The sequence below is a fragment of the Mesoplodon bidens genome (genome assembly GCF_964165515.1).
Source record: "Mesoplodon bidens genome assembly, chromosome: 1".
NCBI classification, from domain to species: domain Eukaryota; kingdom Metazoa; phylum Chordata; class Mammalia; order Artiodactyla; family Ziphiidae; genus Mesoplodon; species Mesoplodon bidens.
Genome location: NC_138176.1, coordinates 5,494,409 through 5,520,317, shown reverse-complemented (window position 1 = coordinate 5,520,317; position 25,909 = coordinate 5,494,409). Strand labels below are relative to the sequence as shown.

The 25,909-nt window shown below is 46.4% G+C and overlaps 2 protein-coding genes across 3 annotated transcripts in view; one reads left to right on the top strand and one right to left on the bottom strand.

Moving 5' to 3' along the window:
- Positions 1-23,302, bottom strand: part of INSYN2A (inhibitory synaptic factor 2A) — a 38,720-nt gene extending 15,418 nt beyond the window's left edge. The window contains exons 1-2 of the mRNA XM_081220509.1: positions 21,221-23,302; positions 709-780 (exon numbers count right to left, since the gene is read on the bottom strand). Of these exons, the coding sequence (XP_081076635.1) occupies positions 709-780; positions 21,221-22,395 (1,247 nt within the window). The 5' untranslated portion in view covers positions 22,396-23,302. The remainder of the gene's footprint in view (positions 1-708; positions 781-21,220) is intronic.
- The window catches only part of DOCK1 (dedicator of cytokinesis 1), a 535,086-nt gene that overhangs the window by 232,161 nt on the left and 277,016 nt on the right, over positions 1-25,909 (top strand). The window lies entirely within an intron of this gene.

The window sequence follows — 25,909 nt, the reverse complement described above, 5'->3', positions numbered from 1 at the left end:
AACTAAATCATAACATCTCTTACCGCTCTCATCTTTTGCTTATGAAAATTACATTTCCAAAAAGAAAAAAAAAAAGACAGTAACCTCTCTGAAGGTCATGACCATGTCTTAAAATCCTAAATTATTGCCAAAAGCCTTACATGCTTTTTGCTTGTTGAAAGTTTCTGCTGTATTCTTGTCAACGTGAGTAATCTAAACGCACTTCAAACTGAAAAACAGGAAGACCAGCCATAGGGCTCTAGACAGGGGCTTATGCCCCAAGGGACATAAGTGCCACAACCCTGGTGATTCCCCAGGAAATAAACTGCACATTGGGTTTTTCTGTGGTATTCCTAGCACATACAGTGTGGTTTGCAGCCTTTGATCTATACCATCTGAAGGGCTTATATTTCACAGCCGTTACGGAACACACAGTACAGTGTCCATGGCTGTCGATTCTGAGGGAGCAAGCCATCAAACTTACACCGATTTTGGAAACACTGCTAAGATACATTTGCCAGATACGTGGGTTCAAGCTCTCCCTCATCCCATGATTCTGTATGTGAGGCTGAGTATTTAGAAGCAGCCTAGAATTATGGTCAGGAAAGGTTCTTTACTTTTTGTCTGATATAATCACCCCAGCATGATCCCAGATGATTCTTGCATTCGTGGGTAAACATCATTTGTCACTCATAATAACAAAGTGGGAAGAGGAGAACATTGACATACCTATAGATAATACATGCACTGTTCCTGCATGTGTCACAATTAGCTGTGTCTTGCCCAGTCCGATATGAAAGCCTACAAGATAAGAACAGGAGAGCATTACACGTGGTGGCTGCTGGCCGCTGGCTTTTCTGGAGCACACGGCTCCCATCAGATTCTTTCCCAATGCCACTGCTCGTTAGGGTAATAGAAATCGATCCGTGTGTTTCCCATTTTGCTCCTGTCTCTCCATTTATTGTGTACAACCAATGCAACCTCTATAGCTGATATGTAAATTAAATCTGGGATGCGAACATAAACTACAGGATGAAGTAAATAATCTGATTTTGTTATAAGCAAAGGGAATTTGGGATGTTTCAGTGCAGCTTGATATTTATGGTGTTTAAAAGAAACTTTGATGGGAAACCAACCCCAGACCTTCTGACTTGTTTCTGCCCCACCACCCCTTGGCCTGCGAGAGGAGGGGTCTGCACACTGGGGCCCTCAGGCGAATCCCACTCTGAGCCAGCAAGCTAAGATTGAATTTTACATTCATAAATGGTTGAAAGAGATTGAAAGAATAAGAATATTTGGAACACGTGAAAACTAATGAAATTTAAGTTTTCAGTGTCCGTAAATAGTTTTTAAGTTTTGATAATAAAGAATAGTGAACATTTTTACGTTAGTAGCTACACTACTCTTGGTCTGCAAATCCCAGGATACTCACTCTCTAGCTCTTTAGAGAAAAAAATTTGCTGACCTGTGTGGTAGAGTGTCGTGCTGCATTCATTGTCAATGCCTTCTGACACCGTCCCTGGCTACATTCTCTGGTGAGTTCTGTCAGCCCTGTGAGACTAGACATTTTTAGGAGGAGAGGTAGGGGTGCTGATTCTCTTCCCATTAACAGAAATAACCTTAGAGTATTTTTTGGAGTATATTCTGGAAGGTTGTATAGACTTAAAGGTTTGATGAGAGGATTTTCTTGAATCTTCCTCAGCCCAGTCACCCCAAGAAGCTGGTTTTGGGGAGCTTTCATTATGTTTCTCCTACCACTCTGGCTGGCCTTCCCTCTCTGATATTTTTAACGTGCAGGCATTTTATTCTGAATATTACTTTGTGCTAAGGGACAAACATGATAACCAGAATCTGTTAAATTAGTGGCAGAAAAAAAGCTTCCATCTGAATTGGCTTATACATACTTCGGGGGCACATTTACATTTGGAGAGTGACTCAACATAATAATAGTGCTCAGAAGGTTTTCTGTCAACATGGATAGTTGATATTTTATCACCTTCCCTATGTAAACTTCTCTTGCACGCGTCATGGATTTTGAATTGAAATTAACTTTTGTTTTCCTCATTATATTTGGTGTTGCCTAAACATTTGACAAAAGGATTTTCCTCTCCGTGCCATGTTGTCGCAGTGAGCTTTGGTGAACTCGGACTTGACCTTTGAGTTCTGTGCATTTCATTTGTTAATCAAGTGACAATATTCTGTCCTAAAGTGTCGCCAGTCAGTGCCTGCGGCCCATGATATTCGAGCCAGAATTGGAATCACCCTGTAGCTGCCTTTGTGTTGACCTCTGTCCCCCATATTGGACGCCTTTGGATGCCCACTTGGGGACTTTTCCTCTCCCCTGAGCTTTGTCAGGAGGAGAGCAGGGAAGAGCTTGTGCATCACACCTTCCTCTTTCCTTAGCCCTTTCCTCCTGATGACAAGCCCCAAGGGTACATTCCTCCTGAACCTTCCTCCCTGGCTCCAGATTTGTTCAACCCATACCAAGAGTCCTCTGTGTTAGACACGGACCTCCATTCTCCCATGCCTTATTATATATAAAAGGCCTTTCTCCATCCCACTGATTTTACTGGAGCTCTGTCCTAAGCTCATGTCTGACCGTGGTCATTTTGTATGGTAAAATAAGCATGGTACTTGAGCACAAGTGCTGGCAATGACGTGTTTGCTGCAGGGCGTGCTGTCCCGCTGTTAGGCTGAGCTGCAGACGAGGGACAGCTCCTTTGTGTGTTGCATTGGTGTGTATTAAGCACCAGCCAGCGAAGAGGATATGTATTAGTTTTCTGTATGCGCTGGTCACATTCTAAAGTTTAGGCTTTTAAAAGAAAACAGACGAAATCAAGGGCATTTCCTAACCTTTATTTGAGGGGCATGCTTACTGGGCTCTAAGGAAAATCCGACTTCCATGCTTGCAGAACTTTCCTGCTCGAGACCTCGGGAAGAATCTGCATCAGTTCTCATCGACACCAACACCCCTTCCTTGCCCAGGAGCATGGAGTTCCCAAGTGTCTCCCTTACATCAGAGCCTGGAGTCCTCGAATTAATTATGCTACCTCATTTTACAGAGGAGAATATAGCAACACTTCAGGTCTGGGATCTCATTATTCTTAGACCCCAGGCTTCTGATGCTCCGTGATGCCCTGCTCGAACCTTGGGACCTGTGTTCTGCACTTTGTATAACTGCCACCTTGGGATAGTCAATGAGTCCAGCACTGACAGGACAAAGGCTTCAGGCACCTAAAACGCACAAGAGAACTCTCTTCCAGGACCTTGGGGTTCTTCAGTTATAAACTGCTCTTTTTAAAGCCCTTTCTGAACAGACTGTTCTTATCACTTGGTAAAAAGCATGCATTTTTTTCCCTGTTATAATCAGTAAGCAAATAATGATTAAGTGCCATTAGGTGTCAGGCATTATTCTGGCTACTGAGGAGACATTCTGGAATAAGATCTTGTCCTTGTCCTCGAAGCTTACAGCAGAGTGGGAGAGCCAGACGGGCAACACATGCACACATGAGTGAATGAATGAATGGCTTTGGAGACGGCTCGTTGTTCAGGAAATGTTGTACAGGTGGCTCTGGCTCACCCCCCGAGGACCCTGCATTTGGAATGAGACCTGGATGATAATGAAAGGGCAGTTAGTCATCTCCAGATCTAGAGATGAGTTTTGCAAACAAAAGGGCCATCACTTGTGAACGTCATAATGGGAATGATGTTGGCATGTTTGCAGGACAGATAAAAGGGCCAGTGTGGCTAGAATAGCTGGAGCACATGAGAGAGGGGGGAGGTGAGAACAGCTGATATAAAATAGGAAGCTCTTTGGACATTGTTGTAAACTTCATGGGAAGCCACTGTAGAAGTTTATTTATACGTGGATGACAGAATGACGTGGAACCTACTTCCTCCTAACCTTTACTCTCACTCCTCCCTTTCAATCACATCATTTGCATTCAATTTCTTTTTTCTCCCTTCTTTTATTTGTAGCCCAACCTAACTCACGCAGTCCTGAGATACAGTGTGGTTTGGCTGATGTCTGTTGATTAGAATCAAGTGAGTCATAATATCTGCTTTACAGAGAGACATATCTGTGTGTGGTCCCCCCTTTGTTAGCGAATTTAAATGAAAATTTGGTGGTCCGCCATATTGCCACCGTGTGTGAGAAGTGTTTTCAAGATCTCATTGCCACGAACTATTCTCGGGAAGACCCTTCAGGATGTTTCCATGGTTTTGTTAAGGACCTCTCTTTTTGAAAGGATTCAAATGTTTGGAGTCCAGAAAGGTAGTTCATAAAAACGGATGTCAGTGAGAGATTAATTGGTGGATGAAAGTTAAAGTGTTGTCCTTGTGTCGTATGGTTAAGTCACAGGCTGCCTCCAGTAGCTATTGTTAATCAAGGTATGTCCACTACAGTTTTATTAAGCATTGAGGGTGTTCTTAGTAGAGGGCTGGAACTGTGTAACCCACTGTGCTTGTTGCTTTGATAATCCATCTCATTGTCCTTGGGGCTTACAAGATGTAGGGTTTGGCTTCGCTGATGATTTTATGGTCCCATTAATAATTGCATTGCAGAATCTGAATGAATGTGTTCTCCAAATACAGACAAAACAGATGAGTCCTTTCTACAGGACAGGGAACACAGAGTGCCATTATGGAATGTCCCTATTTTTTCCTTCTCACTTGGAAACAAGTCATAAAACCAATACTTGGAATGATTATCTTTCTGGATTGCCACTGCCAAAAAGAGAAGCGATCCAGAAACTCTGAACTGCTGGAGCAGATGCTTCTCCAGTGACAGGAGGGCTAGAGGTCTTTTGTGATTAGAAGTTTGGAGAAGAGGGAGCTTAGATTATTGATGTCAAAGCCACAGAGGGAGAACATCTTGATCAAAAATTAAAAATTTCCTGTCTTGCACATTAATTGCTACCTTTATAAAACTCTCTTCTCTTTTGTTTTGAGGAACCTATACCTTATACAGGTTTATAACCCCACGCCTGTCACAATGCCTGGTACACGCTGGGTGTTTGGTTAATACTAATTTATTAACCCAATAATACAGTCAGTCTCTGTGTTCTCATATTGAAGTCCAGTAATGGACAAATCTAATGAAAAAAATTCTGAGTGCAAAAAGCATATGAGGGGGCTTCCCTGGTGGCACAGTGGTTGGGGGTCCAGCTGCCGATGCGGGAGGCATGGGTTCATGCCCCGGTCCGGGAGGATCCCGCGTGCTGTGGAGCGGCTGGGCCCGTGAGCCGTGGCCGCTGAGCCTGCGCGTCCGGAGCCTGTGCTCCACGACGGAAGAGACCACAGCAGTGAGAGGCCCGCGTACCGCAAAAAAAAAAAAAAAAAAAAAAAAGCATATGAAAAGTATAAATTATGAAAAGTTCTGGTTCTCACTTTCTAGTGTAAACCTCTTTGGATCCCAGTGATAGGCATGCTCACTGCAGACATGGATTTTTTAATGCACTGATCTTTGCAGCACTTGCTGTTTCTCATCTCACTACAGTTAGTTGCCATTTGTCAATGTTCTGGACTCAACAGCATATATTACTGTGGTGGGGGGAGGTAGGGGGTGGAAATCATAACATTCAGCACCAAGGACAGCGCCGAGAGTCCGAGGTGCCGTTTCTCCTGTTCCACTGACCCTCTTGACTCCCATCCCCCCAGATCTCGGGTCTAACCCAGGGACCATTTCTGGGATCCCGACCCTCTCCTTCTCTGATGCCCTTTGGACACTCATTGGTCAGGGTGGGCTTTATTGAAAGGTAAAGGAGACTCGACTTCAGTTATGAAATTAATAGGGATGTAAAGAGAATGGACTCTGTGGAAAGCACAGGGAGGGACTGTTGTTCTTGATTTGTTAAAGCAGAAGGTTTTGCTCGAGCTGATTTTACAAGGTAGTTTTGGTGGAGTCCAGTATGAGAGTCATTTCCACTTCCGCTTTGTGGTGAAACAGATTTCTTCAGAAGACCTTGCTGTACTTTCAAGAAAGCAAAAGGAGTGTCCTTTATAGCAGACAGCATGGAACTCTAGTTGGGGCACCCCCATTCAAAGAAAACATCAGATCCTCCTTTCTTACTGGCCTAGAATTTTCAGGTTTAACTCAGAATGTGGTTCACCAGTTTCTCTAGCTGCCTTTGGCTTCCGAGGACATCTGCTCCAATTCTTTAGTTGTCATTATCCAAAATTCCTGAAGGTAAAAATATACTTTTGTCCACTTGCATAAAATAGACAGCGTCGGTGACAGTTTTGGGTCTGCAAGTCTTCAGTTAGTCCTGTTGCACGTCAGCAACAAAAGAGGCAATGAGGAATGGGATTTAAACAACAGAAACAAAGAAGGAAAGGCAAAGGGTGGAGCTGGTGTGGCGGTTTTTGTCACAAAGCCTTAGGAATGATCAACGAAGGAGGATGTCTGCCAGCTTCAGCCTGAGCTGGACCACAGGTGTGTCCTGGGAGGCAGGGATGGAGAGCCGGGGACAGAGGGGACAGGCGGCGGCATCTGCTTTTTCATGAACGCATCACAGGGAGATCTAAGATAGCTGGGCCCTGGGTGGTAGGAGAGGGCACTGCAAAATATCACAGAAAGGTCACCGGAAGCTTTCTTCCTGGCTCCATGTCCAAGTGGCTCAGTGTCTCTGAGACCTTGAAGATGGGGCCTGAGAGTGGAGACTGACAACCCTGTGTCTCCACTCCAGCCCCAGCAGAGAAAAATTGTTTGGTGGAAAGGTCCGGAAAGGGAAAAAAAATGTCTCTTACTGTGCCTGCTCTCAAAAGCAAAGTCTGACAAAGTTATAAGCAGCTCAGAGAAGCATGGTTGGCAAGTGGAAATAATTCTATGGTATTGAATTGTAATCACTGGTACTGGATTACTGAATTGGCTTTAATGTGCTGTTTCTCCTGCCACATCTCACAACACTGTTTTCGCCAGAAGATCTTAAGTTGCCCAAGGAAAAATCTCTTCTCACATTCCCTGGGGAACAGTGGATGGAGTGTTTGGTTTTAGATTTCAGAAAAGCATTCTCCTCTCAGCCAGCCTCACCAGTGTGTAAGCATGCCCCTGGAGGGGCCCCTCCTCCACTTCCACTTTGGGACATAGAGCAGGGCGCACGGCACAGGACACACAGCGCAAGTGACCCCGTTGCTAATTTGTGGGTCTTTTAAATGACATGGTGATTTTCAGCAAGTTTAGAGCTCTTCGCATGTAAGCAAAAGACGCGTTTGGGTAATGTTAAAATCAGGGCGTGGTCCTTTAATTGGGGTCTTCAAAACACTTCTTCCGTAGGGTATTGAGTCACTTTGAATTAACTCAAAGGTATGTGTTAGGCCCTCTGCTCACTGTTTGCTGCAACAAAGAAAACGGCATGGTCTCTGCTCTCCGTGATCATTTTATGCCCTTGCCTAATTTATTCTCCTCGTTTTGATCTTTCTTGTTCTTTCAGCCTTCTCACTTCATCTTCTCACTATTTTTTTTCCATCCTCATTCTAGGCCAGGTTTGTGCTGCAGCCGTGCCTTCTTGATAACCGAGCCATCATTTACGTCAGCATCTTAAAGGGCTTTTCCACTTAATAGTCTCAAAGTGACATTAATTAGAGGCATAAACTGATACCACTGCTTTTGTTGGGGGAAATTAAATTTCAAAAATAGTCACACTCAGCTGTTTTCAGTGACGATCTCCTATGTTTTAAGCCCACCTCTGGCAGTAGTTTTGGCTTGTTCCTAAGTCTAATTTCTCACTAGGAATTTGCCAGATTATGCCCTGCAACTGGAGTTTAGTTCCTATATCAGCTGTTTAGTGGCTAAAGTGAATGTAGACTTTCCCCATATAACCGTGGAAACTCAACGATATCTGTTTTATTAACTTGAGCTATTAAATGCCAGGATGTGGGGGACATCCAATTTAAGTTTGTTAAAAAAATATGACACCAGTTTTCTTAACAAATGCCAAGAACAGCCATTGGTCAATAAAAGGCAGTACTGGCTTTCACTGGTGATGGTCTGACCAGGTCCCTTTTTCCCAGTAGCTGAGGGGAGCCGTTTTGTAGCCAGTGGCCGACTTGCTATGTTAGGCTGAGCGATTCTTTGTTCATTAGTGGCCTGGAATCCCCAAGCTGACAAAGCAGTTTGTTTCAAAGACTGAGGTTGCGGTTTGAAGAACACAGATGTAACACTGACCCCAGATCTCTTCACCACCCCTGCTTTCCCCTGCCTTAGGGATGTCTAAGTGCGCTGGTCGTTGTGAAGCCTTTTTAGAATTCTGCACCGTCACTTGCTCTTCACGTGCCCTTTGGCCAGCTCTCAATGACTTTCCTCCACCAGCACTCCCAGCATTTGGTATCGTCATGGCGTGCTTTGCCTTTTTCTTTGTTTGCCCAGCCAACATCTGGCTTGCTGGTCACAGGAGAGGTGGAAAGGCTTTGGATGCATGGAATGATGAATGAAAGAGCAAATGAAAAATAAAGTTATTTGGGAAGGTAACTTTGTCTCCGTCAATCTATGAGGGTTGGTTTGATCTCTGTTTCAGTGGAATTTGGCAGCTCTTGACATTTCAAGAAAGCTTTAAAAGACTCACTTCCATGTTTTCTGTTTATTTCCCTGAATATGGTAGAGCAGCGCCTGCACCAGTTTCTTGGCTATAGTCGCTGCATTGTTTGTATTCAGAGAATTTTAGCCAGCAATCATTTATTCCAGGACCCTGGTTTCTCTCTTCTCCTGCTCTTTGGCCTGTAGATGTGAGGTCAGGCAGTAAGACCATTCTCATTAACCACTGGTTTCCTCTGTTTCTAGTTTCGTCTTCTGGACTTCTTTTTGGAGGAAAGGGCTCTCATGGAGATTGAAGGACATCAAATACTTCTTTCCACACACACTCATGCGATCCTCCTGAATTTGAATGTGTATGTTCCAGATGTCGCTTGCCTAAAATAAGAGTTGTTCTGGTTGGCACCTTTAAGGGAGATCCATTTTTGGAGTCCTGTGTTAGAAGAAATAATCTCTCTACAAACTTGACTGTTAGATTTCACAGCATTCTCTGTTGAGTCTCAACACAGCTGAAAAAGCTTGAGGGCTAGCCTGGGAACTCTAACAGCATCTATGATTTTGGCTTGTTGGAAATCGTGCAGAGGTCCAAACAGATTACTTAGAAGTGATGTTTTAGAGCACAGCCCAGTCATAGCTTGAGCTGGATCTTTCTTCTTCCCATTCGTGTTACCCTTACTTAATTTTGTCCACTAGAGGGTGAAGTTCTCAAAATTGTACACGCACCATTCTCCCAGAGCCAAGAATTGAGATGTGGACCCTTGAAGAACGAGCTCTCTATGTAACCCCGTGTGAGCTTATTAAACACATCAGGATGATTTTCAGTAATCCTAGTTATTTCCGTGTAGTGTTCTGATTATAGACTTTCAAGCACTTTGCTATAAATTAGCCAAAGTAACCAACTGGCCTTCACTATGTTTGCGTGTTCAGTCCATGGGATGGTTCTTGTTCGCCAGCTTTGTGCGTGGCCCTTTGCTGGGGAGCAGTTGCTTGGATGAATAAAACACAGACCTTAGGGCTTCCCTGGTGACGCAGTGGTTGAGAGTCCGCCTGCCGATGCAGGGGACACGGGTTCGTGCCCCGGTCCAGGAAGATCCCACATGCCGCGGAGCGGCTGGGCCCTTGAGCCATGGCCGCTGAGCCTGCGCATCTGGAGTCTGTGCTCTGCAATGGGAGATGCCACAGCAGTGAGAGGCCCGCGTACCGCAAAAACAAAAAACAAAAACAAAAAAAACCACAGACCTTGCCCTCACGACACTTAAACTCTAGAGGACATTTGTTTCCAAGATAAAGGAATTGCTCCTCAGTTAACGGAGTAAGTTGTGTCACTTCAAAACGTAGCACTCCTTCCGTGGGGCAGTTGCTGTGCTCGTTCACACCAGCATCCTTGGTCTGGACCAGCTCCGCTGTTCCCTCATAGGCTGCCCAGCATGGCTTCTGGCAAATTCCCAGCACCCTGCTCTTTTCCAGATCATTCCACAGTGACTGCTGATGATGTCCAATAGAGGTGTCTTTCTCCTGTGTGGCTGAGAGCATATTGGTGGCCGTGGACACAACTTCAGCCGTCTTCCCAATCCCAGCACATAGTTTGGTACCTTCTGGAGAGCAGGGCTGGAGCTGTGCTTTGTAAACGCCGGCTTCTGTCGTGACTGATAGAAAGTCAGTACCCTACCTCTCTTCTCTGCTTTAAACTTACCACCGTGGAACATGCCATAAATTTGAGTTATGATTTTGCTTTTCAGTCTGTCTCTCCTACTAGAATGTCAGCACCCCGAGGGCAGAGATTTTGTCTGTTTATTCCCTGATGGACCTTTAGTGCTCACATTGGGGTCTGAAGTGTAGCGAGTACTCAAGACATATTTTTGAATAATGAACGAGTGAATGCATGAATGAAGAATCTGCCTGAGTATCTGCTGGGTTAACTGATACCCACCCACAGGGTGGTCAGTCCTCTGATGTTCCCAGCTGGATCCGGTGAAAACGTCTGTCTAAAAGTATTACCCTGATGCCATCTTAAATTTCCCCACACAAGTGGGAAAGGTCAGTCATCCTCTGCTTCCCACACCCAGTTATTAAAATAAGTGGCTTAGTCTGCACCTAAACCAGCTCCTCTCCTCACCCCAGGAAATGTCATTTCTTTATCCCAGAAGGAATCCTGGTGAACACGTTTCAGTGGCAAACACCATCTATAATGAACTCGGTGGCTTTCTTAAGACGCCGTTGACAAATTAACTTTTATTAGCCCAGCCCCCCAACAAATGCGGTGACTCTGTTATTCTGGGGAGGCTCTGGCTGTTAGGGAAGCTTTTAATGCTTGTTTTCATTACAAAGAATTAAAGGGAAGCTATAATGGTGGTGAGTGGTGCTGCATGGCCGCCAGCATGGGGAGTCAAGGCCATTCAGCCTCTCGTCCCCGGGGGTCGGCAGCAGCTGCCTGCCTCTCCTCCAGCGTGGGGTCTCATGGTCTGTGCCTCTCCCTGGGCCCTGCCCCAGCTCTCTCCTTCTTTGCCTTTACACAGAGCCATGCCTGATGAAGAAGAGGGACTGTCTTCTTATTATTGCATAGTCATTATTACTCCTATCAGAAATACGTGGAGATTCGAACAGAGACAGGCACGGAGATGAACACTATTGTCAGGGCAGGACTTTTTCTTTAGTGTTTTCTAATCCTATTTCCATAATATAAAATCATAATATGTAAAAATCGGGGCGGATATTAATTATTATTTGGCATGTAGAACTGCCCAGTTATATTACAAATAGGGCAGAGCTTCCAGTTTCCTTCACATATTCCTGAAATCAAGGAGATGCTAAGTTGCAAAATGATGACAATAATGACAAAAAAGTCACTGGCCCCAGAGGGCACCAGGATTAGCTATTAATAAAGGAAACAACTTTTTAGGGCTGAGCTGAAGCTGACTTGATTAACTTGTTTCCTGAGGGAGAGATAAAACTAAAGCTATAGTTTATTGAAAATTAATGAAAATGAATTTTGGTGGCATTGCTACCAAATTAGAAGGAAAATATGAATGTGAGTATACCGTATGAAAATGAATTTTCCTTCTGTGCTGCCATTTTCTTCAGCTGTAGTATTGTCACTTACCATCTTACAGAGGTTTTAATTTGAAATAATTAATTATGTGTGTTGGGCAGTGGTTCTGATGGTAAATAACCACAGAGCTTTTATCTTTTTTTTTTTTTTTTTTTTTTTTTTTTTTTTTTTTTTTTTTTCTTTTTGCGGTATGCGGGCCTCTCACTGTTGTGGCCTCTCCCGTTGCGGAGCACAGGCTCCGGACGCGCAGGCCCAGCGGCCATGGCTCACGGGCCCAGCCGCTCCGCGGCATATGGGATCCTCCCAGACCGGGGCACGAACCCGTATCCCCTGCATCGGCAGGCGGACTCTCAACCACTGCGCCACCAGGGAGGCCCTAGAGCTTTTATCTTTGATGTATAATTTCTTTTGATGTATTTTTTTTAGAGCACGTTAGTTCACAATTTTAAATCAGACTTCCTCTCCGTGAAGCTTCTGTGCTTTGTTTCAGAAGCTTGACATTGCACTCGTCTTTTAAACAAATGCTTCAGAGCTCTTGTAGCTGAAGATTAAAATCTTCAAATTTTGGTGTCAGCAAGTATAAAATTCTTGATGTCCAGTTATGAGACTTTCATCTGGGGAGCCAGTCTAGTGCTGTAACCAATGAGATACTGACCAAAAAATCTACTCCATTTTGGGTCAAAACAGGCCCAGTTTTATGCCTTCTTTACCTAGAGGAACTCATTTTTCATAATTGTCCATTCAGATCTGTCTTTTAAAACACAAGTTTGCTTGTTTTTATGGTGCATTAAAAACTTTGCTTCAGCGTTTGCTCACATGAATGTGGACATAAATTAAGGTAGAGCTCGGGTGGCACACGGGACTAGCCACTTAGGTGACAGGCAGTACGTGAAAGCTTTGAAGTGGTTTCCCTGGGAAGGTTGCTCATGGATGTGGCTGCTGGTCCCTGGACTTCCATATCAACGGCTTTGATTTTGCTGAAACTGCCTCACAGAGGGGCTTCCTCTTACCGATTAGGAATCCTTAAAAACATAATTTATTACCGGGATCCCTTCCAAGGTGCTTTCTGCTCCCTCCAGCATTAAAAGTGTGCTTTCTCCAGAACGTAAATCCACGTGGACCTTACCAGGTCTGGGTGCAGGAGCCTCTTGATCCCATCCAGTAAAAGGAAGAACCCAGAATTGGCAGGAGCAACAAAAATGTCTGCTTTTCACACCAGTGCAGACATCTAGGCTTCCCATTTTCAGAGGAGGGAGAGGATACTGCTGGGGCCTGGTGGGTCTAGATGTGAGTTCTGTCTTTACTGTTTCTCACCAGTCTTGACCTTGGGGCTGTTACTTAATATATCCAAGCTTTAGTTTCCTGGTGGAAGCAATTCCTACCTTACAGTGTTCTTTTGGGGATTAAAGGAGACAATGCAGAATGGCCACCATATTGTAGGTGCTCAAAATGGATGAGCTTTGTTGGTGCTCTTCCCAGAGACACACATTTCACTGGAACTCTCCCCCAGAGCCAATGGGACATAGAGCTCAAACCATTTTTGCATAGCTTAGCAGAAATTGTATGGGGTTTAAAAAAGAAAAAAAAGTATTTGAAAAGGAGAACCTGCATTTCATTTCTCTCTTTTTTTAAACCCGAGTTCTGGGACACAAATCCATAAATTCCGTAAACGTTCAGGCCATGCCTTGAATTGCTCATTTTATCTACGAATGGGGTGTCTGAATGGCCTAGTGGCTCAGTAGTGAGGCTTTTATTCACCTACCAACTTAAAAGGCTAGGGAGGTATTTGAAATCTCTTTTGGCATTCTGCACAGGAAGATTATTTAAGTTACATTTGCAAGTATGTGTGATACCTACATGAAGCCCAAAGCAAGAATTTGGAACCTGTTTTATAGTCTCATAAATATATGTGCTTCATTTTTCATATTAAGGACGGAAAGGCTTATTATTGCTTAAAAACTTAAAAATGGTATTTACAACGTTATATACATTTAAGCTATAGGAAAGACCCAGTGCAGCCCTGTGTATTAAATGAAGAAAATGCTAGCAGAGAATATCATACATGCTTCTATTTCAAAATCATAAAACATGGTAACTTATACTTGGACTTTAGAACTTGAATATTTTATCACAAATATATAAAAGCCATTAGTTACAAAAGAAAAAGAAAAAAAAGGGGGGTTTCCTTGAAGACTATTCAAAGGATTGCAAGCTAGAAGGACAGAGACCAGTTGCAGCATGTGTAGCCGTGGAAGAGATAAGGGATGGCTGAGGCATCGGGGAGAAAGAAAACCTAATAGTGGGACCACTATGTGCGTTTATTAACCGACATCTGTAGAAAGGGCCGTGTTGCTTTCTCTGTCTCTCTCTCAACTTCTCTATGTATTTACAGCAGTGGCTGAAATTATGAAGTTCTTGGACATCTCTGGAGGATTGGTTCTTAGATCAGAAAGGACCCTTGAGGTCCCTTGTCTCGTGTGGACTGTCCTCCTTTCATGTGGGAGCGTGGGGCTCAGAGGGGCGAGGCTAGGATGAGCTGGGAACAAAACCACGTTTCCTGACTGCACATCAGCTGCCTTGGCCGTAACACCAAATAACCTTGCCCCGTACACTTCTCTGAAAACAAGCACAAAGCTAGAGGTCTCCATTCTGTAATCCTCAGCCCCTCCTAATCCTTGGAAATAGACCTGCCTGTGGAGTAAAGCAAGAAAATCTCTCTGAAGGTGTCCACACCTACACCCTTGCATCACCTCCCTGCATTTTAGCACCTGGAAGGCTGCTTCTCAGTAACAAAGTAACTTGAAAGGAGTTAACTTTGCACACACAGTGTGCAAAGAGAGCCTGGTCCTCGGTATTTTATTTAACCTCCCAGGGGAGCCCAGGAGGGGCGGGTGTTCTTAGGTCTCTTTCACAGAGTCAGAAGCCTCTGGAGAAAGGCGCTGGAGAGGTTAATAACCATCCCCAAGCACATGTAGGACAGGGAGGGACGGGGCAACGTGGCCAGCTCAGGACCAGTTGGCCGCAGAGCCCCGGTCATTCTCGGAAAATGGAAAAACCACGTGAACAGGAGGGAAGCTCAGCCCGCTGGCTGGCGTGTTCTACAATGTTTGGGTTGCAGCAAATGGGCAGAGACACCCAAACCGATTTCTCAAGAACATCAGAAAATGGACCGCTGACGCTCCCATCCCGTTCACATAGGGAGCCTGAGAGGACAGGGGTGCGGCTGGCAGGAGGCGAAGCTATTTGTCTTTGAGCTTGACGCGGTGCGCTGCCCTCGGCTCACACCCCCTCTGTCCTGCAATGCGCTGTAGGGCCAGACACCTGGGACGGCAGTGCTCACACTCCAGAGACATCCGCCAGGATGCTTGTCAAGACCTCAGAAGCACCCACCTCCCCTCTTTGACATTTGGCCATTCCAGCTAAGCAGGTGGAAAACTTTGATCTCAATTAATTGGGTGGGTTTGGGCAAGAGTAACCCAGTCTCCTTCTAGAGGGCGCACAGCCAACCTGAGGTGGGCTTGCCTAACTGCCTGGCTTCCCCCTGGGCTCCGGGTGGGTGGGAGGCTGCGCGCCTCCTGCTGGGACCTCCGTGACTCCGGGCTACTCCCTGGCTGCTGCAGTGATGCTTGATTTTCCTGTGGGTTCTTTCTGCTCTGTGACTTAAACAAATTAAATTGTCCCTCTATGCTTCCTCTGTAATTGCGATGCAGTGTTTATTCTGTTTGGGCATATGGATAATTAGAGAAAATTTGGAGAGATTTCTCACCCCTGACAGGTCCCTCTGAAGACTGCCTGCTGCTGTGTGATCTGTCAATATAAGGACAGAAGGTAAAGCAAGTATGTAATTTCTGTCCATCCAGCGTGAATATCTAGGCGAAAGCAAGTCACATTGTATAAATAGGTGTTGTGATGACCTCTTATTGCTGCTGGTGGGAGAGTGAGACCTCTTCCACATCATGTATGTATATGCAGTGTAAATTACAGGTTTGTGTATAATACACACGTACATGCCCATGCACACTTCCCCAGCAGAATCCTGAAGGTTTGATGGGCTGATGAACAGAGAAGCGTAGGCTTGTACAGACAGAGTGTCAGTGACCTGGGAACTCTTCAGAGGAGGGCCTGAGTTCTATGACTTGTCCGTCCCCCCCATCTTGCCTGACACACTGTGCAACACTAGGAGACTCCTGGTAGAAGCCTTTTGAACCTGTGAATGAATGATACACTCGTCTGTGGGGCAGTCATACCTGGGATTGCCCTGCGCCCATATTGTGACCTGGTTTCAGGTCGAGGAACTATGGTTACTACACTTACAGGACCATGTCGCAGGAGCTGGCAAACTGGCCCAAGTCTGGCTAGCGCCTGTTTTTGTGAAGTTTCCTAGGACCATGGCAGTACTCATTCGTACGTGTGTCGTGTATGACTGTGTTGATGATGTAGTGGCACACCTGAACCACTTGAACAGAGACTGCACGGCCCTCAAAGCCTAAAATTGTTGCTGTCTGGCCCTTTGCAGAAAAAGTTTGCTGACATCTGCTACACTGGAAGCTGATCCTGATTTCAGTAAAAATAGATCCTGCAGGCCTAGGTCCTTATTTCTACATGTACGTACCACACACACACCCTCACCCATTCTGTGGCTGCCTCTGTTGTCAGTGATTGAAAGGAAAAACAAAGTTGAGCAAACGTGACTACAGGATTCCACACTGGGTTTGTCTTAACTCGGGGCCGTCCCCAGACCTTTGTTCCTATCGCCTTTGCCTGCAGAGCCACTGAGAGCATGCCCTCAAAGGGCCCCTGATCTCAGGGCAATTCCCTTGGCTAGTTTTTCCCTTTCCTGTTGCTATGTGACTTGGACTTGGGAGAACGGGACATCCCCCCGTGGAGAAACCCATTTCTCAGTGAGGTTGAATAGGACCCCATGACCGGGAGATTGAATCACTGGATTTATAACGCTCACTGCAAGCTACCAGGCACCTTGGGCTGGTTGGTTACTTAGGATTTTCACGTCTTATGTGATGGCCTCACACTTGCTCTGACTCAGTACAAAGCCCCTGGAGCTTCATGATTTCCTCTCTACCTGCTGGTCACATTTAAGGGCCAGGAGTGGCCTGGGTTCGGCTGCTCCTTCCTCCTTCCCACACACCCAAGCCTGCATGTGACACTTGGCTGATGCTGGGAGACACCCGACCAGTGAAAGAACCTGTCTCACTCTGGGCAATGGCAGGTCCTGCCCTCTTGCTTAATGGGTGGAGTAAAGCTTCTCATGTCATCTGAAGGTCTTCTCTGAAGAACCGAGGATCGCTGGGTTGTCATTAGCTAGTGAACCCCTCAAGACACCACACGTGTGGGGCTGCCAGCATCTTAGAAGCAGCCGTCTCCCTGCCGAGGTGGCCGGTAAGGGTGCAGCACCTGAGCTAAGGGGTCGGAGGGTCACCTGCCCAGCAACCCACAGCTGCTCTGGGGAATTACGACTGTTAACAAGAATTGGTTGGGTTTCTAAACTCAGTGCCCCGTTTGCCCGGTCTCAGCCTTCAGCGATTACATTTGTGGCTCATTTAGATATCCTGTGTGACCCTGAACTTCCTGGGAAGAGACAAGAATAACGCTGAGAGCTTTGAAATAAGCAGGATCATTCTTGGCCTTCACACAAACAGAGGGATCAAAGGCCACCTGAATTGTTTAAAGTGAGCAGTGTTAGTGAACTGCCCAGACATTTTACAAGGGACTAAGAATAAGAAGGCATGTTCCTGAACACTTTGTGCACATCCACTCGCTTACAGAACGCATCCCGCTGAAATGCTCATATTAGGATGGGTCCTTTTTCAGCACCCGCTGTGTGTCGGTTATTGCTGAGACCTTTGTGGACAGCGTTGTTAAGCTTCTAGCGTCCCTGTTGAATAGAAGATGAAACTGAAGCTCGCTGAGATTAAGTAACTTGCCTAAACTGAAACCTTTCTCTGCTGAGGCCTTTCGGAAATCTATATAAGCACATGAGAGTAAAGAAAGAGTCTCTTCTGAAAAATAATTTGGAAGCTACTGAAAATGGTCCTAGTTGGTGATACAGAAATTCCTAGGCACAGAGTAAGAACTATTACAAGAACTTGCCTGGCAGACTTGGTAATGCATAAACAAACTCAACGATGAAAAGAAGTTCTATTCAAGTTACACACCGTGGCCATGCTAGCCAAGTTCAACGAGCATTGTCTTCCTTTGGTCTGGGCTAACATCACCCACAAGAGCACGCCTGAAGCCTCGCCAGCCCTGGCTCAAGCCTGCAGTGCAGTGGGGATGTGGGGGCAAAATGTGTCACTTGGTTTCAAAGTCGTGAGCTCTTAGATTGATTTCTAAGTCAAGTGCACACAGAATTCCTTCCCTCACTGAGACTCCTCTTACTGAAGGTAAATTTCTATACAAAGGCCCTTGCAAGCTAATTTGGGGGTGAAAGGTGAGGAGAGAAATGGATAGTACCCAGGTTCTGAGCATTCTTCACAGGTGATGACGTGGAGTGTTTTCCAATATTTTAATGTGGTCATGAAATTCCTTGTCATGTTACACAATGACTATAATAATAATCTACATAAAGTAGAGTGAGTTTTCCTATTTTCTACCATGAGATGCAATGATAAGATAACATTTCTTGGCTTAGATTGAGTACATAAAATAAGTCCAGTGAATTCCTCCTTTAAAGTGACTGTCCTAGTGCATGTCCTTCAGGGGATTGGTCCAGTGCTCAGAGCAGCTGAAGGTCAAATTTTCGGGATTTAATGAGCTGGCTGATATTGGCCACAATGGCAGTATTTATACCATGGGAATCAGCAAATGCTACTCCCCCTTCTTTGAGAGCCAGTTGTTAAAAATGTACCAGCAGACCTTCCCCCCACTCTCCACCCTTGCTGGCCCCAGACCCCTGAGAAAGGGATGGAGAAGGAGCTTGCTTCTTATCTGCCTGCCTCCGAGGCCGCTGTCTCCTTTTCCATATTTTGACATGGAAAACAGTGGTGGGAATTTGAATTCTGGGCAAATTAATGACCCTGGGCAGTTGAGCAAGAGGGGTCACCTTCAAGGTGGCTTTGGAATTTGAAACCACTTGACTCACTGTTATCCAGAGAGCTCAGAGAGGGAGGTAGAAATGAAGATTATTAGGTGTGGGAGTTCACCTGGACATGGTCCTGCTTTTCTACCGTGAACTTGGCCTGTGCAGACAACAACATCTGACCTAGAGATTGATTTCTAAGTCAAGTCATCCTTTGCCTTGATCTAAGGTGCTCACTCCTCAGATGGTTAGGAGCCAGGCACTGTCCCTTGTTTTGGGGATACTGGGGCGAAGGCCTTTTTGTGATGATGGAAATGTCCTCTGTCTTGTGTAGGAGTCAGTCTCCACAGGTGGCTCTTGGGCACCTGTGATATTTCTTTAATCCTGTGATTAAAGAACGGAATTATCAATTGTAATTAATTCGAGTTTGAATTTCAATAGCCACATGTGGCCACCCTGTTGGACAAAGCAGGTCAGGGCATGCAGGAACGGCACTTGGTGGCAGCCTGTGTACTGAGAGTGTGTGGGGTGCATCCGTCACTCTGGACTCAGACATGGGGCCACTGAGTGTTCCCCAGACCCCAACACCGCTGACCAGCAAGGCAACCCTCATGCCACCAGCAGACACCAACCCATTCAGATGCACCTGATGCTGGCCTCCGTGCACTAGAAGGTCACTCCCTGTCTGCCTCACCCTCGGTCTGCAGGACGGGTGATGAGCTCCAGCTTACACAGGTCAAGCAGTGAGGCACAGAGGAGGGGTACAGCCCTCGCCCGAGTCCTCAGAGCCAGAATTCCTATCTAGACATGTCTTAACAAACTCAAAACCACTTTGAAGACTGATGCAGTCTCAGAAAACTCAGAGGATCCCATTTAAAACAACTTTCCACCCTGTTCTAATAGAAGGAGCCTCCGTGTAGAACACAGGTCTCCTTGCGTGGGGTGTTTGTGGATGTTCAAACCATGCAGGTGTTTATTTTGGCACGCACCCCTGTGAGATGCACGCGACTTAGTATATGCATTTGGTTTTATACCATTTGTTGAAGTTTATTTCCCATTTGGTGATGTTGGTATCTTTCTAGTTTGCTGTCTGGTTTAAGTCACTACCAGCTACATTGAAGTCAGTGATCGGTCCCTGTTTGGGCTTTTCATGTTTCCATGGGAGTGTTCTACTGATGACAAATCCCTTACAGACCCACCCTAGTGTGTTGCTTTTGGTTATGTATTTATTCAAGTCTAAATGATTAAAGTGGGATGAAAATGAGATGTAAACCCAAAATTTAAGAAAGCCTTTTGAAAACCATTCTATAATGGTAGGTTACTATTAATCTACTGTTAGATTAGTTTACGATTGGCTAGCAACTTGTTTTGCTTCATACTGTAGGCTGCAAACAATGCTAGGTCGTAGGAGGTGGGGGTTATTGAGAGTTAACTCCTTTTGTAGATGAATCACCTGCACGAAGCGGGAGAAGCCAGACACCAAAGGCAACATCTGCACCAGGCACCTTGCCTCTGGGGCCAGGCCTTAAGATCACAGAGGTTGTCTCCTCCCCTTTGTTTGCAACATGCAAACACAACGTAACTCAGCCACAACAATCCTGTGCAAGGGTGGTTTGCTGCCCTGACAGTGCATTTCTTGGCTTATCTTCATGCTGGCTGCCAGCTCACTTAACCAGGGGTGGGAGCCCACGGGGTGAAGCGTGCTGATCACGTGAGGCAACAGGGTAGTGCCTCAGATGCCACAACCAACACATGGGCTGGTGGAATCCACACAGCTTCCTGGGGGAATGGGAAAGAGAAGGTCTGGCCGTCTAGACAGAACCAGGGAGCCATGACACGGGGTTTCAAGAAGCACGGAAGCACAGCAGTGCTGGCTGTTTCGTATCAGCCTAGCACACTGCCTGGCCGTCCTAGCACAATTTCAAGTACAAAAGATGGGAAACAGAGTTCAGCAATCTGTTATCAATGGCAGACAGTCCTACTTTCATTCTCTCTACTGCCCATCTGTACACACAGGGCAGCTCGTGGAGAAAGGCATCTTGCTCCTAATGATATACAGATAGGATTTGTCTAAGGATGGGCATTGCTTCTATGCGTTCCAAGTAGGAAAAAAGAAATACTGTCTGTTGTATAAAATATAAAACCTCATATACAGTCCTGAATATCAATGTTATTCCAATTATTCAGCGTAAGTGAGTCAGCATTTACTTTTCAAAATGCCATCCGAATTTCTCTTCCATAATATGGTTCCTAAGAGGCAGCTAGCTTCTTATTTAGATTAGATATTCTGGACTGGCATGCCTATTATACTTCATCAGTATCATAAACCTTTGGCCCTGGGAGATAAAAAGGAAAGCTCCATCAGTTCATTCAAAAAATAGGTATTAAAGTCCAGGCCAGGCACAGGAACGCTTACCAGCAAGTCAGCCTTGCAGGTGGGGCTGAATGAGGTCTAGCATCCTACAATAATCTGGGACCGCTCTGACCTTGCTGTGTCCTCAGACTACAGCCTGTTCTCCGAAATGCAGCCTTTAGTCTCATTAAGGATTTGGGCTGTGGGGGCTCCTGATGGCCCCTGAGGGTGATACGCCTGCAGAGAGCGTCATAAGAAAGGCGTGAACATACATACCCTTCCCGATGGGCCTCTCCTTTTTCCAGCTCCTGAATGACCCCCAAGAGCACTTTGATGGTTTCTTGGCTGGAACTGATTAGGTTCTCCATCATCTGAAGCTGTGCTTTCAAATCCACCACTTCCGTATGAGGCACGATTTGTCGGCATTCTTCACCCACAGCGAGCGCTGTCGGACAAGGCTGGTGCTCCTGCCCCGGGGGGGCCTGAGTCTGCAGGGACGCTTCACTACATTCGGGGGACAGGCACCGCATCGGGAGCGAGCAGGCCAGGGCAGCGTCGGGCGGGGCCTGGAGCCCATTGGCCTGTGAGGCCTTCCTCCGCTCCTGGTCGGCCACGGGGCAGAGGGACCACTCGCTCGAGGGGGCGGAGTTCGACAAGGCCAGCTCGGGGGCGCCAGCGCCGGGGGCAGGTGCGTAAACGGTGGCCACCTCCGTCTTAAACACCGTCCCGTGGGCCGATGCGGCGGGTTCCTCGGCGTCTGGGGTCGCCCGGTCGCGCTCTGCTTTCCCGTGCAGCTGGTCATCAGGCTCCTGGGAGGGAGGACGCGTGGAGATCTGGAGAGGAGCATCTCGGCAGCGGTGCAGGTCGGGGGTTTTGCATGGCTCTGCGCAGTTGACCCCGGCGGGCTGGTCCAGCGCGTTCACGTGCTCATCGGAGTGGAAAACCAACGCCGCCGCCTTCTGAGCCCGATGCGCGCCCCACTGCCGGGCCTCCGCCCCGGGCCCTTCCTCACGCTTCTCTTTCGCATCAATTACAAACCCATTGTTTTGACTTTTAAAGGCATCGGCGGCCGGGATGCCTTTGAGATTCCCTTTCTTGCGGTCCAGAGGGAAAGTCTGGTAACACTTCTTAAGGTCTGGCGAGGTCTGCACACCTGTGCTCTTGGTGACGTTGGGGATGGACCTCCGAGCGGGCACAGTCATGTATTTGCGGTAGGTGGCCCTGTAGGCCGCCGGCTTGTCGCCCAGCTGTCCCGAGGAGAGCTGCGTGTCCCTCTGCTCGTTCTGCGCCTCGCAGATATCCTTAAACCGCACCTGCAGGGCTTTATTACGCTTCTTAATCTGCCGGTTGGGATCCAGGGCATATTTCATCTCCAGGGCCAGGCAGGCGGCAGGCTCCACTTCACTCGCCGAGGTCGTGAGTGCGCATTTGCTGGGTTCCTTACTGACCATGGTTCCTGCAGTCGGAGACAGCAACAGACGTGTCAGTGGAACAGAAACACACACGCAAACACAGGCAGCACAAACTTTGGGCCGGAATGACTACTGCCTGCTCCCTAATTATTTTTATTTTATTTTATTTTATTTTATTTTATTTTATTTTTTTTGCGGTACGCGGGCCTCTCACTGTTGTGGCCTCTCCCGCTGCGGAGCACAGGCTCCGGACGCGCAGGCTCAGCGGCCACGGCTCACGGGCCCAGCCGCTCTGTGGCACGTGGGATCCTCCCGGACCGGGGCACGAACCCGTGTCCCCTAGCATCGGCAGGTAGACTCTCAACCACTGTGCCACCAGGGAAGCCCCCTAATTATTTTTAAACAGGTGAGGTCGGCTGTTATGTTAAGGAAAATCAGACAGACGGAGAATCGCTGGCAGGCACAGCTTGAAATGCTTCTCAGATATTCAAGCTTGCTTCCTTCTCCATGTGGGATACACTCGTTTTTCTTTTGATAGTATGGCATGTTTCCCTATTAGACAAACCTGTTTTACTATATTCATGAAGAAACCCGACGGCGTTGCCTCTTCTGCTTTGCAAATTGCCATTTCACACGCACATCTCCACTTCATAGGCAGCTGGTTTCCCAAATGCAACTTACTTGGTTTGGGTTTTTATTACTTTTTTGAAGATGACGTGATTAATCTATTATTGGAATCCGAGAGAATTGCTATTTTTTTCTTAAGGACTTCTCGGGGATTCTAGCTCCTGATCAGATAAATGTGGAGAGCCCTCCGATGAGGAACTGAGCTAAATCTATTTATGGTAGCCATTCTGGATGCCATGGGATAGTGGGCCGTGCTGCCTTATGGGAAAAGCATAAAGGAAAAAAACCTCTGCAGTATGGCTTGCTTCTAACGGGTTAACAGTAGCCACAGAAAGGACATGGGTTTCCCTCCATCCACAGAGTTTGTGTTAGCAACGCTTCTCTTTGATTCTGTGGAGAGCGGTATTTGAAAATACCGTTGTTTCTTTTTTTTAAAGAAATTATTCATTCTAAAATCAAGTTTTGTGTTTTGATCACAACCTCTGAAAATGAACACAATGGTGGTGGTTTCAGGATTTAAATCCTGAAAGAAAATAAAATCACAAGGCTTTATGTTAATCATGCAAATTCATCTTGGGCTGAATTATTAAATGCAACTAAAAAGATGCAGGTGGCCAATGACTGCTCTGGGGGAATACCAGTGGGTAAAATGCCTTCACTTTATTAGGCAGATTCACAGCTGTGTATTGCACATGGAAGAACTTTCTTGAGGGTTGAACTGAAAGCGAGAAAATATAGTTAAGTATGCTGTTTGTGAGTTAGCATTCATTTTTTTCCCCCTGTGTTCGAGAAGAAAACAGTCAGATGGGAGGAAGCTAGGCTGTACAGGGCACTGGCGTCCAAGCAAGGTGCCCGGAGAGGCAAGGTCATTGACAGGAGCCGGTGAGAGGGGAACAAGAACAGGGTCAGGCCACCCTGTCCCTCCCAGAGCACTTCCGTGAAACGCTAGAGGCACTGCGATCACGTGGCTGCTGCTCTGAGACCCATTGAGTGTGTGGGCCCCCAGGAGCTCTGCTGATAGAGGAGGGCCACGCCTAGTACCTTCAGTGCCACACGTCCCTTTTCAAGGAGGAAACTGGGGTTCAGAGAGGTTATGATACTTAGTCATCATCACACAGCAAGTAAGACATGCTGGCAGGATCCTGATCTACCTGACCCCCGAGTCCATGCTGTCTCTGGTCCCTCAGGTGTCCAGTGAACAGAGAGGCAGGACACTTCCCCACGTCCCTAGTCCTTACTGACTTAGGATTGCAGGCTAACGGGGGTGGTGGTTCAGAGAAGGGGAAGAGAGGAGAAGCCGGAGCCCCTGTCTGAGAGTGAGTTAATGGAACTGCCCCCCCCCTGGAGTCTGGGGACTCCGTTAAGTTGATGTCTCATGCCAGCATGGCACTGGCGTGGTCCAGCACTTCACTAGTGTTACTGAATGAAAGGCTTAGAGAAAATGCAGGTACTTCATCAATTCTGCCTTGAACAGTGAGCTGGGAATCATGTTAGAGGACATCAAAAATAATCCTTGCAGAGTTTGCTGTCGGTCACACCGGGGTGTCCCAGCCTTGGCACTCCTGGCATTACAGGCTGGGTAATTCTTTGTTGGGCGGGCTCTCCTACACAGTATAGAATGTTTATTAGCATCTTGGCTTCTCTCCACTAGATATCAGTAGCACCTCCACCCCGAAGTGACAGCTAGAAGTGGCTCCAGACAAATGGCCCTGGTGGGGGGGGGGGGGCATAACCATCCCCAGTTGAGAAACACTGCATTAGACCTGTAACCTTGGGTGGCTAGAGTGTGTCCTGAAGGTAAGACTGGGGTGGAAAGCCGTGCAAAAGACCAAGAAGGGATGGCGCTGTCCCACCTCCCGGGGGCAGGGTGTCTGCAAAGTGCCAGCTCTGACGCTCCAATCTGGAAAAGATCCAGCTCCGTGCTGAGCCAGTATCGAGGCAAGTCCTCTCTCCGTTGCAGCCTGTGTGTCCTCCGACCAAAGAATTAACCTGAAACAATCACAATCCGGGGGTAGTTTGGAGAAGACAGAGAACAAGGCTTCTTTGGTCTTTGGTGCTCTGCTGGGTACCGAGGATATCTGGAGACCTTTGTCATTTGAAACTCGAAAAACTAGGCAGTTTTGGAGAGAAGAAAAGGGAGAGGTACAGACTGAACTAGATTATGGGTGCTGGGGACAGAGCATGCCTGCGAAGGGTAGATAATATATGTGGTTAAGAGACACTTACTTATTCCATGAGGTTAAAAAGATGCACACAAGGGACCTTGTGTTGGGGAGAGTATGGGGGGGGTGGGATAATAAGGAAATGAAATCTTAACCCTCTTATCTCATATTCATTCTTTAATGCCTTTGTTGTCCAGGTATGTCAGAATGTATTGTGCCACCATTCTGCAGAAGACCTTCATACTAGGGAAAATTTGAAAGAGAGAGCATTTTTACAGAAAGCAATTGATAGTAATTTTTCAGCCTTTTCCCTGCCACTACAGAAAAATGTGTGTCTGAATAAGTTTGTCCTACCATGCTATTCATCATCATGATTTGCCAAGAACTGAACTGAAGTAATTTTTTTACATCAGTCTGCTGGTTTGGAAAGATATTCTGAGTCTTGGACCCAATCGTCAAACTAATAGAACAAATCAGAAGAATTAATTGCCAGTGGCAAAATAATAATAAAAAATTCCTAGGCACCTCTCTGTTTCACAGGGAGTTGCAAAGTATATAAAAATCATTTGCTTATTAGTAGAAATGATGGTGCTAAATAAGGTTTTTTAATCAGTTTAGTTTGCTGTTGCCGAATTTTTTTTGAGTATAGTAATGAAGTGGTCTTAACTTCACTGATAGTAAAGACACCAAGGAGTTCTGTAGATGACTTATTTTGCCTTCAGATGAGTTTATGAGCTCTACTGATGACTGGATGATATTTTCTA